The sequence below is a fragment of the Homarus americanus genome, unplaced genomic scaffold (genome assembly GCF_018991925.1).
Source record: "Homarus americanus isolate GMGI-L3 unplaced genomic scaffold, GMGI_Hamer_2.0 scaffold21642, whole genome shotgun sequence".
Lineage (NCBI taxonomy): Eukaryota > Metazoa > Arthropoda > Malacostraca > Decapoda > Nephropidae > Homarus > Homarus americanus.
Window position 1 is genome coordinate 46,424 of NW_024732554.1, and position 19,561 is coordinate 65,984.

The 19,561-nt window shown below is 41.8% G+C and overlaps 1 protein-coding gene across 1 annotated transcript in view; it reads right to left on the minus strand.

Annotated features, from left to right (window-relative positions):
- LOC121868902 (irregular chiasm C-roughest protein-like) overlaps positions 1-19,561 on the minus strand; it is an 81,415-nt gene that overhangs the window by 37,954 nt on the left and 23,900 nt on the right. The window contains exon 2 of the mRNA XM_042369916.1: positions 16,136-16,248. Coding sequence (XP_042225850.1) covers positions 16,136-16,147 — 12 coding nt within the window. The 5' untranslated portion in view covers positions 16,148-16,248. The remainder of the gene's footprint in view (positions 1-16,135; positions 16,249-19,561) is intronic.

The window sequence follows — 19,561 nt, forward strand, 5'->3', positions numbered from 1 at the left end:
GTCTCTCACCTGTACACGGCTGTATACGTCTCTCACCTGTACACGGCTCTATACGTCTCTCACCTGTACAATGCTCTACACTTACACATCTCAAAGTAAAATATATTCAGTCAACTATATGAAGCGAGTTGACCGGTCATGAAGTGTAAGGAGAGTGTTATGTGGGGAAGGGAAAGGAAGGGGAGAGAGAAAGAGGGGGGCGAGGAGAGGGTGCAGGAGGAGAAGGAGGCGAGGGGAGGATAGAGGAGGAGGAGGAGGCGAGGAGAGGATAGAGGAGGAGGCGAGGAGAGGATAGGGGAGGATAGAGGAGAAGGAAGCATTACAACACAGGTAGAACTGGATAATGAGATCCAGGTATACGCATCAAAACTACACCTCCACGTCAAACCACACCTGTACATTAGACCCCCTGATCACATTTAAGCTGAAGTATTCCACCAACTCGTTCATGATTTTCCTCAAATTTGTTGACATTAAATTGCAAAACTTCGAACCTCCAGATATTAAATTAGGTTTCTTTCATGGTAAGTCTCGAGACATCAACTTCTGTGTGGATTTACCTAAAGTACTGGAGTTTATTTTTTTCTTATTTCTCCTATGGTAAGCAATTATTGTATCACCTAAAGATTAGACACCCCAGTTTATTTCACCTAATTCTTAAACACCCAAACTCTACCTTGGGGTTTAAGGTGAGGTTAGGTTAGCTTAGCTTAGGTTAGCGTAAGGGTGTTTAATCATCAGGTGAAATAAGTCTAGGTGTGTAATCTATAAGTGATGCCAATTAATTATTTTACCGTGTTATACAAGGTACCAGTATTACCAGATAAGTACATTTCGGTAAACAATAGTTCTAAATGTCTCTTTGTTCGGAAATTTAATGGAAATAAGGAAATAGAATCTGTTACCCGTTCTCTCTACGTCCTATAGTTTCCTCTCCAATTCATCCGCCCTAAAAACGGAAATGTGAACACAACAATACTACCGGAATTCTAGCTGAGAGAATACAAGTGCTTCGAATAGCGTCATCATCTGCAAAATGTTCCTCGTTGTGAGAGCTCTGGGGATATGATCTAGCTAGGATATCTAATAGAGCGGAGTAGGTAGGTTGGTGGGATGCCTGGCAAAACGCAGATTACAGAGTAGAGAATGGGAGAGAAGGAAGAGGAGGAGGAGGAGGGGGAGGAGGAGGAGGAGGGGGGAAGGAGGAGGGGGGAAGGAGGAGGAAGAGGAGGAGGAGGAGGAGGAATTAACATTAAACGTGGGGAAAATAAAGTGGGTTGCCCTACTGACATGTCCTACCTCCGGAAGCTTGCCCCTACCTGCCCGCTTACCTCGCCCTTACCTGCTTGCTCCACCCCTGCCTGGTTGGGCTAAGTTAGGTTAGGCAAATTCAGGTTAGGTTAGATTAGGTTAGCCTACACATATCCGTCGGGCCACCAAACATGACCCAACTTCATAGGGCGTGGTGTAAGGGGGAGGGGAACTGAGGGTGGGGTGGGGGGAACTAACACAAGACTATTCATCTAGACCTTAAGGGTCATTTCGTGGAGACTCAAGCCCGAGACCCTGAGAAAAATGCCCAAAGTTTGTGCCGGTGTACCACACGAGGCCCCTCTTAGAAGATACATAGATTGCCGGATGACGTCTCTCCTCGCTGGTTCTTGATTAGTCTCTTTTAAACAACCGGAGAAGTTGGATTAGTTTCTTTTATTTATGTGCATCTCATTGTGACGGAGGAGGAGCAGCGGGCACCATCACTCCCATTGTGGCTAAGAGAGTATACAGAAGTTGGACCACCTGAAGATTAGACATTCCTGCCTATTTCACTCCAACGCTAACCTAACCACTCCAGGCATAAAGCTCGGGTGTCTAATCTTCAATTGACTCAAAAGTCTAAATAAAAGGTGAAAAAAGTTACATAGACAAAATTTATTCTATGTTCCGGGTTTAAGATAAGGGCGTGAGTGAATAGTTACCGGGAGATATATTCAGCCTCAGAGGGCAATAGACGCGACACAACAAACTAGGTGTAACAGAGCCTCTCAGATAAAGTAGCACGGGGGAGACGCCTACTAGAGGTAATGGAATGTCATCTATATTAAGACAGTATCTTCCGGGCTATTTTTGTCTCTTATATTGTTCTATGGTCTCCTGGTGGGTATTGTCTCCTCCTGTGGTGGTGTATGGATGAAGGATAAGAGGAAAGTGGAGAAGCAATGGTTAATTTGGTGTATGCTAAAACACAGGAGAATGGCATGGCTCTATTTTTTCCCTGCACTTGTCTCAACCTCGCAAAAAAAAAAAAAGTTAAAAGTAATGAAAAAGAAGAAGAAAAATGGTGCCGTGTTGCTTCTCTCTTACGACTTTGAACAATTTAGTTGTCGTGGGTGTAACAGCTCCGTCCAGGGCAGGTGAAGGATGTGTGGGACCGAGTTATGCAAAGAACTCCTTCATTGTGCCATTCATTTGAAGTCAAGTCGAGAGCGTCCCGGCCGTGACGAAATTAGAGCCATTCCAGCAGTCGCAGTGTCTTGATATAGTAAGGCGGGAGCCGCTCGCTCCTCGATATACACATAATAATTCACCCCCGCGGCGTCTCAAGCACCAAAGCTGTATTAAATTTTACGCAGAAAACCTTGAGCTAAAATAAGGATTACAACGAAGAAAACTTGAACATAAAATGTTCCATTTTTGTGATTATAAGAAAACATTACGGAAAAGTTTGAACAAATGGTCAGTATTCATGCCCAGGTGTGGTGACACGAGGCGTCCCTAGCGATGGCACGAAAGACACTGGACGGAGGTGAAGGTAAGTGACAACAACAGGCAATGCTCGGGGCGCTTCTCTACGGCCTTGAAACGCAGCACTGATGAGACGCCCAGTTCTCGACCCATTCTTTGCGCATTAGTGTCGTGGAGGAAATACTGGGCTGGGCTGGGGTACCTCGACCACCAGGCGCCCCCCCCCCCTCCCCCTACCGAGCACTGTATAGGACTAGCTTATCTCTCACGTGACACGAAGGTAACTCTCACATGACACGAAGGTATGCAGTACACTTCCTCTAAACTGACCATAATAACGGGTTACTTCACGCACTACAGTAATCACTTCAACAAGCTGTCGACACTCCGGGAAGCTAAAGTCCTGCAGCAGGTTGTTGTTGTTGTTGTTGAGGTGTTAAAGGTGAAGTGAAGTCCTGCGTCGCTTAACAATGTAGATTTAAACAAATGTCTCCTTCAGCAGGTGCTTATTATGCCCACCTGGGCCCTAAACGACCCTGAAATTGTTATTTAGGATGGGCATGAAGTATTTCCAGACCCCAGGGGGAAGATGGGGAAGTCCTCGTCGTTCCAGGAATGTTACGCCAATGAAGAAATTAAGTTAGTGCGTGGGGGGGGGGACCTAGCAGGAACAACTTCAGGTAAGCTTGCCGCCGCCATCATCCCAGAACAAAGATAACTATTACATTATAAAGTACTGTATTAAACATTTTATAAACGATAAAAGTTGATGTATTATTAATGCAACACTTCCCAGGCAAAGATCGCGGACCTACTACAAAGAGAGACGGAACCAACTAGAAAGTCAACAAACAAACTAATTAAACACTGTGACCTAAGTTTTCTTCATCGATGTGTTATATTTTATTTTTAGTTTCTCAAACTTGGTATCATTAAGATCAATATATCGTTACCTTATTCTTTGCCTGTACGATAGAGATTACTGTTGTAGATACTGAGAATTATCTGGCCAAGACCACTCACTCACTCACTCACATTCTCACTCACTCTCTCTCTCTCTCTCTCTCTTATAATGTGCAACACTTTCTTTGTTACATCATATAACTCTCTCTCTCTCTCTCTCTCTCTCTCTCTCTCTCTCTCTCTCTCTCTCTCTCTCTCTCTCTCTCTCATAAATAAACCAACAATAACATGCAATATTAAGTGACCAGCCGCAGTCAGAAGGTCACGGAAGGTCAGCATCTGCTGCACATGCAAAAAGCGACGCTGGAATTAAGTGGAGTGTAGCAGGTGGGGGGAGAGGCTGTTTATACTGCTTGTTGACTGTCTAAATAAATTTATTTTTATTTATTTTTTGCTCTTAAAACTGAGTTGCATGTGCTAAACTTTTTTTTATCAAAGTATTTTCTTTAAAAATATATCTTTCAGTAAAGTAATAATAATAATAATAATAATGATAATAATAATAATAATAATAATAATAATAATAATAATAATGATGATAATGATAATAATGATAATAATAATAATAATAATAATAATAATAATAATAATAATAATAATAATAATAACAATAATAATAATAACAATAATAATAATAACAATAATAATAATAACAATAATAATAACAATAATAATACTAATAATAATCACAGCTCAAACCCTCACCTAACAAGAATAACATCGGGTAAACATCTCTTCCATAATTACTAAACATCATTACTCGCTGCACAAGAAGGTAGAGAATTGTCTTTAGAATACGTCAACATAGAAGAACAGCTTCATTCATCTTCCCATATTATTTCCTTATAATTCTCTAAGTAGTTTCTGATACATTTTTATTTTATAATATTTATCACCTGGGCTTGTAATATGAGTGATTTTTTGTATTATCCAAGGTAGAAAAATACAGAAATTATTTGAATCATTTTGAGTAGTGGTAATACTTATTTACCACTTATTATTATTATTAATATTATTATTATTATTATTATGAGAATTATTTTTACTATTATATTTATTACTACTACTACTACTACTACCACTCCTACTACTACTGGCATCAACCAATACCAAGCACAAAACACTAATTAGCTTAACATGAGTGTCAAGGAAGTTTATACAAGACGTGAAATTAATTTACATTAAATATTTTTTTCGTGTAGGGAAACTTCTCCAGTGTGGCAGGGACGAAAAAAGCCAAGTTACTCCTAAACTCTCATTTCCCCCCCCACACCATTTTTCCCCACCACTTTGCAAAACATCCAAAACACACACTGTTAAGTAGGTAAAGAGGTGTGTATCCCCAGAGACTCTTGGCTCGTAAGTATACACAAGCTACCCACTTAAACACTTTTGGAATAAGCTTACCCAACTTCACCACACTTCCGCCTGGGCCTGACACCTAAAGCAGCAGACTCCACCACCCTCATCTCCACCCCCAACCTCCAATCCCACATTTCCACTCTTTTTTCCACCTCCGTTTCCGCCAACATACTCACCTCCACCAGCAGTCGCCACCACTAATATCCTTCACCACCACAACCATTACAACCACAACCAACTACCACCACCCACAACCACTATCACCTACCATCATCGGAGCAGAATAAGTCCACCTACTCATTAAAGCGATATCAACTTTAACAATCACATCAACATATCGACTCTACTTAAAATTGCGCCTGAGTAGGATAATCATAATGAGATATCAGAATAAAATTTGTCGCAGATAACAAGTGGAAAAAAAAATTAATGCAAATATTTCTGAAGAGGAGAAAGATATGTATTTTTTTTTCAGATATGATTTAATAACGTGATGACAAAGTTGTGTAATAAGTAATTGTGTCTTTTATTTCGCGTGAGAGAGAGAGTTAAAACTTCATCATAGTAAAATATTAACTAACCAAGACACACTAGCCATTTCAACTTCTTGACATATTCTGCACAGTTTATAAAATTACAGACAACACAACACAACACAATACAACATTACACAGCACTTCCCATCATCTCTTATTGAACAAAGTCGCCTTTAGTTACGGAAGTTATTTATGTTCATTGAACAGTAAATGTTATACACCTACGCATAACTTCCATCGTTCTACTATATAAATAAACATTGCTTTACTTATGTATTTCACAATATTATCAAATGAGATATATATAACTCGTAAATACTCCACAATTATCATTACAAAATTAAACATTACTTTTTGTATTTTGGTCTATTATTAACATAAATATACACAACTATGCTCGATAATTTTTTACCACTGTTAATTTTTTTTCGTCTGTGTATTGAACAAGGAAAGAAAAACATAGGTGTGTTTTTGCCTTCAGGAGTCATCCCAAGTCAGTGTGACCTGTAATCAAGCTGGACTCATGCACTGGGAGTCATTTACGAGTCATCCCAAGCCAGTGTGCCCTGTAATCAAGCTGGACTCATGCACTGGGAGTCATTTACGAGTCATCCCAAGCCAGTGTGCCCTGTAATCAAGCTGGACTCATGCACTGGGAGTCATTTACGAGTCAATGGTGGGGGGGTACTAAGCGGTGTGAGCCTAACGCCACACACACACACACACAGGTTGAGGCGAGACAGGTGGTGTAGATCTACCAGCTGTGGTCAGGATATATGTAAACCAGTTGTGTTTTATTAGAGAAACCAAGAGGTGGTATGTACAGGCTGTGTGTGTGTGTGTGTGTGTGTGTGTGTGTGTGTGTGTAATCAAGACCGCGGGATCTGTACACTTTTATGCTCTATGAATTGTGTGTACGATGAAAACCTTCTACAACTTGCCGGAACTTGGTAAGACCTTCCCATTCATTACGAGTCTGGAGGGAGAGGGAAAGAGAGAGAGAGAGGGAAAGAGAGAGAGAGAGAGGGAAAGAGAGAGGACTTGGATACAGCAGCTGCAAGTTCCTGTTTAAAGAGCCAGTCAGAGGAGAGAGAGAGAGAGAGAGAGAGTGTTCTAGCAATGTTTTCTACCAGAATTCACATCGTCACTAACAGTTTCCACACCAGATTCAGTAACTCCGTACACTATCATCATTACCTACTGTCGTAACACACCGCTCACCTGTAGACACTTCTCTTTATTGTCACACTTCAGTACTATACAACACCACTATCGACACGATGCGGCACAATGCAGTACAGTACCACACACACACCACCACCATCACTAAACTCCAGCACCATCATTATTACCACCATCATTATCACCATCATCACCACCACCAAACTCCACCACCATCACCACTCCATCAACCATCATCATCATCTCTATCACCATCACCATCACGTCGCACCACTCAACAGTCGCCTCTCACCCACCTGCCAGACCATTACTGAGTGGCTCCTGGTGGTTTACCTGTAGTTAACCTGGAGTTGAAGTAGAGTTTACCTGAACCTGTGTTGATTCTCCCCCACCTCCTTTCCACCCCTCCCTCCTTTCCTTCCTACACACTTTCCCTTCCCCTCTCCCTTTCTCCATCTCTCCCCCTCCCACCCTCCATCTTTCTTTCCCTCCGTCCTACCCTCCCTCCCTCCCTCCCTCCCTCAGCTCCTCAGACGTAAGTAACACCTTCGACATCGACACGAGGACGACCAGCGCTTCACGTCAACAACGGAGCATCAAAAGCACATTTCTCAGAAGCTATTACCGTCACACACACACACACACACACACACACACACACACACACACGAAAAAAGAAATAAAAAACATACGTGAAAGAAAACGGTGCCGCTACTAATGACAGGTTGGTGAAAGTAGTGGACGTCTAATGTGGTGAAGTATCCGTGAGTGATCGACGGGTTATACTTGTAATCACAGCAACACACACACACACACACACACACACACACACACACACACACACACACAGAGCCTGGCGGGTGTGTTAGTTCTACTTTACTTTTTATACGTAGCTCCCGTCTGTCCGTAATGCTCCTCCACTACCACAACACCCACACTCTTCTCCCCACCACTTCCTCCCTGGGTGTGCGTCCTGCCGCTGTCCCCTTCTTGTCTGTCAGTCTCTCTGTCTGTCTGTCTGTCGTTTTCTTCGCCGTCATCTCCCCTGTCTGATTTCCTTTGTGATTTTGTTTGTTCCTTTGTTTGTTCTTTATATGTTTTAATCTCTCTCTCTCTCTCTCTCTCTCTCTCTCTCTCACGAACCCTGAGGCTGGCCACACTGACTGTCACCCTAACCAGGTAAGGTAAGAATCTTGACTAATTACAGGTGAAAGTCGGACCATGGCCAGGTAATTAGACCTTTCACGACCCCTAAGGACAAGAGGGGGGGGTTAAGGAGGAGGGAAGAAAGGGAGAGGGAGGAGGGAGGAAAAGGGGAGGTAGGGTACAAAGAGAAAGAGAAAGGCGCAGGAAGGTGGGAATGGGGAAAAGAGAGGAGGAGAAAGGAGAATAGAGAAAGTGGAGGGAGAAAAAGGGTCGAATGACGAGGAAACGTATGAGAGGAGGAGGGAGAGAAAGGGGAAAGAAGGGAAGGAGAAAAAGGGTAAGGAGAGAATGAAAAAAAGAAAAATTCAGAAACACCAAAAAAGATAAAAATAAACAGAAAAAAAACAAGACAAGGAAAATTAGGATAAGACGATAAACAAACAGCAAAAAATAGGAAGAGAAAGGCGACACAACAACAAGAAAATAAATAAACAAAAGCGAATACAGGAAACGTGATAAAGAGACATAAACCAGAATAAAATGTAACAAAAAAAAGGGGAGAAGAGAAAGAAAAACCAAAATAAACCAGGAATAAATAAAAAAATAATAAAAATGGCAATTAAAGGAACACTTATTAAACAAACCAACAGACAAAGAAGGAATTACAAAGACACACACACTAACTAAAGGAAACAAAGAAACAAGAAAAAAATAATAATAATAACGAATGAAGGAATAACAAGATCACCCTGAGATAAAAATAAAAGCTCAGTACAAAAGCCAACGAATAAAAAAAGGCCGAAAATGAAGAATAGAAAATAATTCGTTGGAGAAAAAAGAACAAGAAGAAATAATAGGAAGAATTGTAACGAAAGAGGGAATAACAACAACACCCGGAAATAGGAAGAGTAAGACCCTAAGACAAATGACCGGGATAGAGAAGAATATAATAAAATTAATTGTGAGGATAAGACAAGGAAGAATTGTTGTGTTTCACTCTCAAGAAGATGGAACGACGGACGAGGAGGAGGAGGAGGAGGAGGAGGAGGAGGAGGAGGAGGGCAGAGGTGGAGTGTCGTGTCGTCAGTGTTGTGTGTGTGTATGACCCCTAGCATGACCTACCTAGGTTTTCCACACCAACTTACTACCACCACCTACCACAACTTACCACCCACTGCAAGCCTACGCCATAAAGATTCTAACACCCACCCCCCTCAACCACCACCTCTTCCACCTCCTCTCTCCACCTACTCACTCCCTTTCCACCCATCCACACCGTGCCCCTCTGTTGCCCTGGGTCACTCACTGCGTCCCTCCTGCCGCCTTCATTACCGCCTCATGTCACCCCCCTCCTCCTCCTCCTCCTCCTCCTCCTCTCGTACACTAGACATGACTTCATGAATTCCCTCTGAGATGACATAAAATTTTCTGTTGCTTATTGAACACAAGAAAAAACTTTACTTCAGCCAAATGAGAGAAAGAGAAGTGAAGAGGTTTACAGTACTTGACGAAAATTAATTAAAAGAAAACAGATTCGGGATGGAATAATAATAATAATAATAATAATAATAATAATAATAATAATAATAATAATAATAAGCGCCTTCAAAAACGGACAGAAGCATCAGGTAAGTTATAGAACCGTACACACTCAGTCCCTCCCTGTCACACCCCTGCTGCCCAAGACTGGAGTAGCACTTTCTTCCCTGGAACCATCAGGTAAAGTGGCCATGTGACCCAACCTAAGGATTTAAAACGGTAGAAGGGGAGGAGGACAGTGCAATATTACATCTAAGAATAGCGTCTATATCCTCTACATGGTAACATGGTGTCGCAAACCTTAAGGGATGGTAACTTTCAGGGGTGAAGATAAAAGTATACTCCAGCGTGGAAGAGACGCCACCTATGAGAAAGCTTAATATAAAGACAATAAACTATGGAAAAGAGGCCGAGTCTTTATGAGACGGATGGGTGACGACCAAGGTGACGCCTCTTGAATAATTCCAGGTGGCAGGTGTGGAGGACGCCCGCCGGGAGAATTTTGAATTTCTCCTCAGGTGTGGAGGGTCACACACACACAGACACAAACACACACAAACAAACACATACACACATTCTCTCCAGTTGCTTTTTTGAGGTAGCCAGGTAGCGCGAGAGGGGGAGGGGAGGGGAGGGGGTCTCCTTACACAGTTTTCTTTTAGAGGTTTAAGGGTGAAGGCCGGAACATTTCTGAAGTTCCTTGCTCCTGTTTTGGCGGCCTTCAGGTACAAGTAACCTTTCTTAAATGTTCCCTTTTTAAAGTTTCAAGACGGAGAGGGGTGGGGGGGGGTTAGGTTAGGTTAGGTAGAAAAGTATAATGAATGAAGATGGATGTCAAGGTTCTCTTTAATTCTACAAGACGTGGAACACACCACTACAGGTTTACTTAAAATAATTTACAGTATTTCTCAAGACTTTTACTTTAGAATCCGCTGAAAGAAAACAACGGAAGGGCATATACACATTATATAAATACTTATACATTTGATATAGGCTTGAGAATAAATATTATATAAACGGTATATTAAAGATTAGTTTAGTTTTAATTATAATACACCTTGAAGATCCCCTTGAAGTCTAGGTACAGAACTGTGCTTGATCTTTCAGATGTCAATCTTGAGTAAAAATGGAGACAGGTTAAAGACTATATATAATGTTAGAAAATGAAAACACTACCAAACAGTCAACCAGAGTCTACAAGGCGAAGCTCAGTCAACACCACAACGGACTGTCTTTTGGTCTTGAAGTGCATGAATGTCCAAACGCAGTGGAAGACAAGTGAAAAAATATCGAACTTTTTGCTCTCTCTCTCTCCTCTCTCTCTCTATCTCTCTCTCTTGTTTAAGAACGCAAGAGTTATTTATAAGGGCTCCTGAAATCCCACCATTTCAGCCTTTATCTCTCTCTCTCTCTCTCTCTCTCTCTCTCTCTCTCTCTCTTCTAAGAACGCAGGAGTTCTTCTTAAGGGGGCCCCAGTGTCGAGTCCCGAGTGTGTATCGGCAGGTGAGCTACGCGACCACTGGGCCAGGGCGCACCTCAAGCCTGGCTGCACCATCTCGTAAAGTTACAGCCAAAGAGATGTGAGATTCACCAAGGATCTGCCGCTGCTACTCACACACACACACACACACACACACACACACACACACACACACACAGACGCGCGTTGCCTAAGTTGGGATTTGAGTGCCATACTTAAAGTTTGAGTGCCATATCTGAAATTTGAGTGCCATGTCTGAATGTTTTTGAGTGCCATGTCTGGGGTTTGAGTGCCAGGCTTGAAATATGAGTGCCATCTCTGAAGGTAATATGTGTGCCCTGTCTAAACGTTATTTAAGGGCGGGGTACCAAAGTGTGAACGAGGGAATGTGGCTGGGTAAAGGGGAAGACTGGGAGTATAGTGTGGGTGGTGGTGGGTGAGAATGGGCGTGTAGTGTGGGTGGTGGCGGGGTGAGAATGGGCGTGTAGCGTGGGGAGTGAGAGGGGGCGAGGAGTCACTTACACCCACTCTTCATCTCCCCTACATAGAAGAGAGGGGAGAGTACTGGGGAGAATAAAAGAGGAGAAGAGGAAAAGGGTGAGATAACGAGAGGTAACAGGTCAAAGAAAACCTAAGAATGGCTGAAAAAGAAACGAGAAAAGGTGGCATAGGAGAAACCAACGGCATAATAACGAGAGGAACAGGAGTACAACCGATGAAGGAAAATGGAAATGGAAAGAGGAAGGTGGAAAAGGGAAAGACAGGGAAGAAAGAAGAGAGGAGGGAAGATGATGGTGAGGGACAATGAAGGGAGGAACAATTGAGGAAGAAGACGGGAAGGGAGGAACTCCGAAGGGAGGTAGACAGGGAGGATGAAGGGTGGCATGAGAATAGAGGAGGATGACTTAGTGAGAGAGAGAGCAGTTGGAGAGGTGCGTCTTAATTACGATAAACTTCTCAATAGGGCTTTCGAGGTTAATCATTAATCATTATCGACTGCCCGGCTCCTGCCACGATGAGATGCTGGGATATTAAAATTAAAAAAATCGTATAACTTTTTATGGAGGGGAAGAGGGAGGTAATGAGGAGGAGGTGTGCGGAGGAAGGGGAGGGAGGGGGCATGGAGAGGATGGGGAAGGGGAGGAAGGGGAAGGGGTGAGAATAGGGAGGTAGTGAGAAAGAGGGGAGGGTGGGGTGGGAGAGGATGACGAACTCTTTAATATTGTGGCGTACCCTACATCGCCTGAGGGGAGTTGAGAAGGTTTTTTAAGAGAGTCATTACTGTTTGTAGTATAAGTAAACAAAATTATAATAAGTTTTTCCTCCAGATTTACACACACACACACACACACACACACACACACACACGCGTTGTTTATAAGTTAAAGGTTAGAGTGAATACATAACCCTTATCCCCTACCTTACCATGTCACCCCTTACCAGCCCAAACAATCCCCTTAAGGTAAGTACAAAAACCCCTTTCCTTACCTTACCTTGCACCTCCATCACCTTATCATGATGCCTCTACTGTACTTTATCTTGACCTTGCTATGAAAAAAAAAAACTTCCTTTACCGTAATAATTCCTTGGGTACATACAAAGCCCTTTAACCGAACCCTACAGCTCGCTTATGTCCACAAAGATAACTCACTAAGACCAAGATCCCACTGTATAGTCGACTACTGAAGCCTCTCCTCCTGAACCACCAACCCCGAGATTCAGACTCGTAAACCCAAAACATTTATGGACAGAATAATGTATCAGTCTAACTATCCGTCCTTATTTGGGTGTAAGTGAGATGTTATAAGATTAAAAACAAATAAAAAAAACAATAACCAATAAATAAACAAAAATAAAACATAATAATGGAAAATAAGTGAAAAGAATCATTGATAGGAAATCTCTCAAGGTCACCCTAGATAGACGATGGTATTTAAGACTTCCTTATCCACTAATGTGTAACTCACTCCAAGAAGTATCTTTACGATTTTGTGTGAGACAATGTGACACAACAGACGAAGGATTTTGACAACCCTACCGAGACAACAGGAGTCGCAGTGTTCATTTTGAAATTCATCGACCGCCTCCGTGAAGATTCTTTCTGGGAGTGATGCAACAACAAACAAGAGACCGAGAACTTTGGCCTCTGTAATTATTCGATCATATTTAACTCTTGGCTAACTCAGGGTATTGTTGTCACGGGATAGATGGTCGAGTAAATCTCTGGGAATCGCTTCTTTTACAGACCCCCCCCCCCCCAAGGTTTTACGAACCCTCCTTATCTTACGATTTACGCTGGTGTGTGTGTGTGTGTGTGTGTGTTTAATTCCTTAATCTCTCGAACTCTTTCTCTCTTCCTTTTCTTCTGTTTTCACCAATCGATTAATTATACATCCATTTGATTTACATAAAGTATATTCTTAATTCATTTGACTTTCTTTCTATTCTTGGTATATTTATTGTTTTTCGTCTATTTATCAACCACTATAAAACACTGATCATTTGACTGTCTAAATATCTACTCTCAATATTTTTAATTATAGTTTTATCTCGAAGTATTCCTACGTATCTACTTATCACTCTTTATTATAAACAATTGTACAGCCACTAACCGTATTAAAGTGTAATTCTTCAGCATCCCAAACCATAAGAGTTGTTTTGACATTGAACAAAAAGTTATTCATTAAAATGTAAATCAAATTCCCTCTCATAAACTTGATATAAAACGTCCCCGATATTAACCGATGATATACGAGTTCTAAACAACTATATCAAACGCTTGTATATAAAAAAAATAATTCGTTTTATAGTTGAAATAAGACGAGGATATTTCAGTATTGTGGTTCGCCCCGTCAGGAGAACAGCAGCACCACACTTCTGACGGTGTCTGTGTGAGGGAGATTAACACAGGCGTGACCGAGGGCTGGATTAAGGTGTCCTGACCAGCATCCACAACACAACAGTCAACATGCGTTCATCCTGCAAGATTTTGTTCAAAGTGCAGACGAATCAACTGATGGTGGATGGTGGGCAAATGAAACGTGAAAAACAAAATAATAATAATAATAATAATAATAATAATAATAATAATAATAATAATAATAATAATAATAATAATAATAATAATAATAATAATAACTCCAATAGTCTTCGAGGCTTGACGATCGTAGCACACTGTAGACTAACCGGTTTTTTTCGGTATGAAATAAGGTAACGTGGCCGGTACTGCATTCGACTGCTTTCACTTTCCAAATTATAAATGTAGGTACCCATTCATATCTAAGTGAACCAACGACTCTTAGGACTGAGGACGAGCACTGTAACCACTCAGTCATTGCACCCTTTGATGACTAGACCTCGTAGTTTACTTGAGGTTTATAGGCAACACATCGTCCTATTTGAGATGTGTTAACCAATCACCTGAAGATTCAACTAATCATAGGAATCAATAACGAATCATTAGCTCTACGAATCAGAGGAGTCAATAACAAATCACCTAGTTCTACGAATCATCTAATTGCACCAATCCTAAGACGAATCATCAAGACACTGCTGATGTGGGCGGAGGCAACGGAGGCCACTTCATCAGAGAAGACAATCTTGGAGGTGATCCCCCGGGGCACAGATGGTGTTCCCGGCTCCAATTAGCGACATTCGATCCTTTCCTCCGAGGGCTGCTGGCCGGGTCATGCATAAAACCAATACCTCATTTACATGATTCAATTACTACCTACGACCTCTCTCTCTCTCTCTCTCTCTCTCTCTCTCTCTCTCTCTTACCTCTTGACCCACCCTATCTCTTTCACTCTCCGTCTCTCCTTTCTTATCTCCCCTTTCCTCCTAACTCTCTCTCTATGTCTTTTCTCCATTTTCCTCCTCACTCTCTCTATCTCCTGTCTCCCTTCTCCTCTCTCTCCTGTCTCTCTCTCTCTCTCTCTCTCTGGACGTCTGTAGCTCCTCAAGCCTCTAAGTAAATCTGGGGAGTGTAATTAGTCTAGAATTTTAAGGAGAAATGGTTAATAATGAGTTGGGAAGATCATGGGAAACGAGGTGCTAGTGGTTGGGGCAGAGGTGGTGGGGAGATTGGTGGTGATGGGGAGGAGAGGTGATGGGGAGATTGGTGGTGATGGGGAGGAGAGGTGGTGAGGAGATTGGTGGTGATGGGGAGGAGAGGTGATGGGGAGATTGGTGGTGATGGGGAGGAGAGGTGGTGAGGAGATTGGTGGTGATGGGGAGGAGGTGATGGGGAGGTTGGTGGTGATGGGGAGGAGAGGTGGTGGGGAGATTGGTGGTGATGGGGAAGAAATGGGGAGTTTGGTAAAAGTTAGTACCTGGCGAGATTGATGGTAGGGGTGCAGTGGGGACATTAGTGAAGGGTGAAGTTGAGGTGGGGAGATTAGGGAATAGGGAAATGAGGTGTCTTGATTTAGGAAGTGGATGTATCGTCTCATTTTGGTCACACACACACACACACACACACACACACACACACACACACACGTAGCACAGACAGACAAACACAGACAGGTATTTCACTATACTTCACCCAACCATGCTCTTCTTCCCTTCCACTAATCACACTCTTACTGTGAATGGCCTAAGGAAAATCCCAGACCCGTCCTCCTCCTGCCTACTCTAATTAACTGACAATTACCTGAAATTTGGGTGGGAATTGTCACTGGCGCTACACCCGTCTGCCCTAATTCCTCGCCCTGTAATATATGACATAATGAACCACTGATGTTAAGACGAAGCAGTAACGAGGGCGGATGGGAACTACGATAGTGTAGATAGTAAAGGAGAGAGAGAGATGCATTTGTTGTATATAATTAGTTAAAGTCAGATGGTTAGATGGTTAGACAGAGAGTTTCGACAGTTAGATAAAAAGTTCGAAAGTTTGATAGTTAGTTCGATAGTTAGATAGAGAGTTCGAAAGTTACAGATAGATCGATAATTAAACAAATAGTTTGACAGTTAGACAGCTACAATTTATACAGTTATCACTGACCGTCCACAACCGTCCCAGCATCAACACGAATAACCAAATCTCTCGCTGTGATCGAGACAGGGATGACCTGAGACGCGTAAATATACAGTACACAGTGATGTACAGTGCAGTCAGGGATAAATGTTCGCTCTCTATAATGACACTGAATCACGAGAATGAGTCTCCGAACTGACTTACCCTGACTGTCATCTGGTGCCGGTGTGTTGTTTGATCTCGTTTGGGGTCGATTCTGCTTTAGTTTGGGAGGGAGTGAACTTTTGACCACCAGGTGTACACAACACAAGTGGCCGCTGGAATGTGATGATATAAGTAGGTCAGATTCTACTTATATGAATAATACTTAATAAAAATAAGTATTCGGGTGATATAGATGTGAATGATAATGAATAATATTTAAGATTATATAGACGCTGTTGACGGAGTAATATTCATAAACAAATTTAACCTAAACTAACCTGAATATAGACAAATTAACATAAAGAGTTGACATCTAAACCCAGACTAAACGTCTACGAAAAACAGCCATACATCATACAGGTTACTGATGATCATTTCCAAACATGAGAAATCAATTCAAACTATGAGGAGAAAAAACAAAAATGGTGTTTAAATTATGTGTTGGTGGGTAATGGTCACCTGTACTGTACCTAGCTGGGATATATACAAGTTGATGGTCACTTAGCTTGTACTAATGGGTGACAGCTCTCAGTGTACGGGATATATAATGGCTATCAACACGAGTAAATATGTTGTGACTTTATTTGTTTGTGGGGTGGAAGGGCGTTGTTTGTTTTATGTGTTTGTGTGTGATGTCAGCCATAATCTCTCTCTCTCTCTCTCTCTCTCTCTCTCTCAAACGTACACATAATTTATGGTATGTGCGTGTATAAGACAGATACACACACACATACATACATATATACTCGTTAGTAACACCCCCCCCCACACACACACAAGTACTCCTTAGAATACTCAAGATTCTCACACTGCTGTACTCAAGAAACACACTGTACTCAAGATGCATACAACGTCCTAAAGATTCCCATACTGGTGTACTCAAGAAACACACTGTACTCAAGATGCACACAACGTCCTAAAGATTCTCACACTGCTGTACTCAAGAAACACACTGTACTCAAGATGCACACAACGTCCTAAAGATTCCCATACTGGTGTACTCAAGAAACATACACACACACACACTGTACTCAAGATGTACACAGATTCCTCAAAGTACTCAAGATTCCCACACAGTATTTATGAAGCACACAGTGTACAGTAGTTAAGATTCACACAGTGTACTTAAGGGTTTATTGAACTAGTTACTGGAATGGTCCTCTGATGACGTCACTAGCAACAGATTGAGGGTTAGGTTGAATTATATGATGATGATGATTAGTGGAGAGTGGTCAATATTTCAATACTGTAACGATAAATATGATGACAAACACTTACAATATTATGATGAAGATGATGACTGATGATAATGCTGATGACGATTGATGATAATGATGATGATGGAATTGACGGAGGTAATGATGACAAGATATAAATTTGCATATTAATCCACAAAGGTTCAATATAAAGACAATTCCATTAAAGACATCAATAATCTGATCGTCTTGTCCTTTCTTTCATTCGTAGGAGAAAGCAGGAATGAAGATAATACCGATAAAGATGGAAATGGTCGAGATATCTAAAAATAATAAGAACTTAACATAGTTCATCGTAGTTTAAACGATTATGGATCAAGCAAGGTTCAAGAACTCTTACACAAACACAACAGCAGAATCAATAAAAGCAGCAGAACAACAACAGTAACAACAGCAATAACAACAACACTAACAACAACACAAAAAACAACAACAATAACAACACCAACAACAACAGTAACAACACCACCAACAGCAACAAAAACATTAACAACACCACCACCACCACCAACAACAACAGTGGCGGCAATCGGAACAGCGCGAGGTCAGGAGGAAAGGCAGTCCCAATAATTGGTTCCAGCAGTAATTACCGTATATTACAATTAACAACATAATTTGCATCAGTGACCGTCATTAGAGTTTACAGTCTGTGTTGACATTGTGCACCTGATTGATTCAAGGTTATTCCCACAGGTTAACGAATTACGGGGACAAGACGATGCTATCACTCCCAAGCCTCGATGGTCGATGATTACGGCCAACATTTTGAGAAATTTATCCCTTAAAGACATCCCCATTTAGGCTGTAATTCACGTCAGCGAGAGAGGGGGGAAGGTTCGTGTAGATTAATAATATAATTATATCCTAGACCCGCGTTGTATTATTAGGATTATTCTGCGCGTAGGAAGATTATCATTAATCCTTCCTTTAGTCTATAAACAGAAGGACTTCGGCTCCTTTTAATAGTGTAATGGCCAGGTAGAGTAAGGCAGTACCTAAACTTAGACTGGGGGTGACTGAAGCGTACTAGTATTTAGACTGGAGGTAACTGTGTCGAGTATTGAGACTGGAAGTAACTGTATAGTATCAATTATTTAAGAGTGACGTAATCTAATCCACTTACAGCCTAAACGAATGACCACTCTTTATTACACATGGCAGTACGAGTGTTATAGGTAGTTAAGAGTGGTGTAAGTGCCCCTCTGAGTGCCACTGTGCCACTACACGCTACTGGGGCTTAGTGCCACACAACCTAAGACCTAGAGTGCCAATAACGCTGATTTGTTCGTCCTCTTTAGGTCAGTTACAGATCTTATTTCTAAACCACTGCAGAATCCAATTACAATTTATAGTTAAATGAAAAAATGGGTAAATATATGAATGAGTAAATAAATAAATAAATAAATAAATAAATAAATAAATAAATAAATGTATATATGAATAAAAAAATTAATTGAATAGAGAAAGATGAATAACTCAGATCACGTGAAGAAAGACGAACAGAGTTAAGACGATGTTCACTATACCCAGCAGGTGGAGGTAGTGGGAGCAGGGCTAGCTACAGGTTCTTCCCCTTGGCTATGGACGCGGCGATATTCCCAGCTTCAGGGGGCGCTGCGGGTGATGGAGAGAGAAGCTTTTAGGTAAGGGGGAGGGAGAGGACGAGGGAAGGGAGGGAAGGAGGGAGGGAGTGGAGGGACTCGCAGATATGGCTGGTAAGTGAGTTTGGATATGATTTATGTTGAGTATATGAATGTCGCTGAGCCGAGGGCGAGATGGAAGTGTTACCGGCAGATATTGCAACTTATCTGCTGTTTGGAGTAGTGTGTGTGTGTGTGTGTGTGTGTGTGTGTGTGTGTGTGTGTGTGTGTGTGTGTGCGATGCGTGTGTGTGTGTGTGTGTGTGTGTGTGCGCTTCATCTATGTTATAATTAGCACCGATTTTTTCTCTTCCTGTTATAATTAATGATATTTACCCAACTAATAAGTCTTCACCACCAGACACTTCACCTAAATCAGATTACTTCACAGTAAGAGAGTCTCACCTTCACCTAACCTAACCATCCACCTACACCACACCACACACACCTGCACCTCCACACACCTGCACCTCCACGGACCTGCACCTCCACGCACCTGCACCCCCACACACCTGCACCTCCACACAGCTG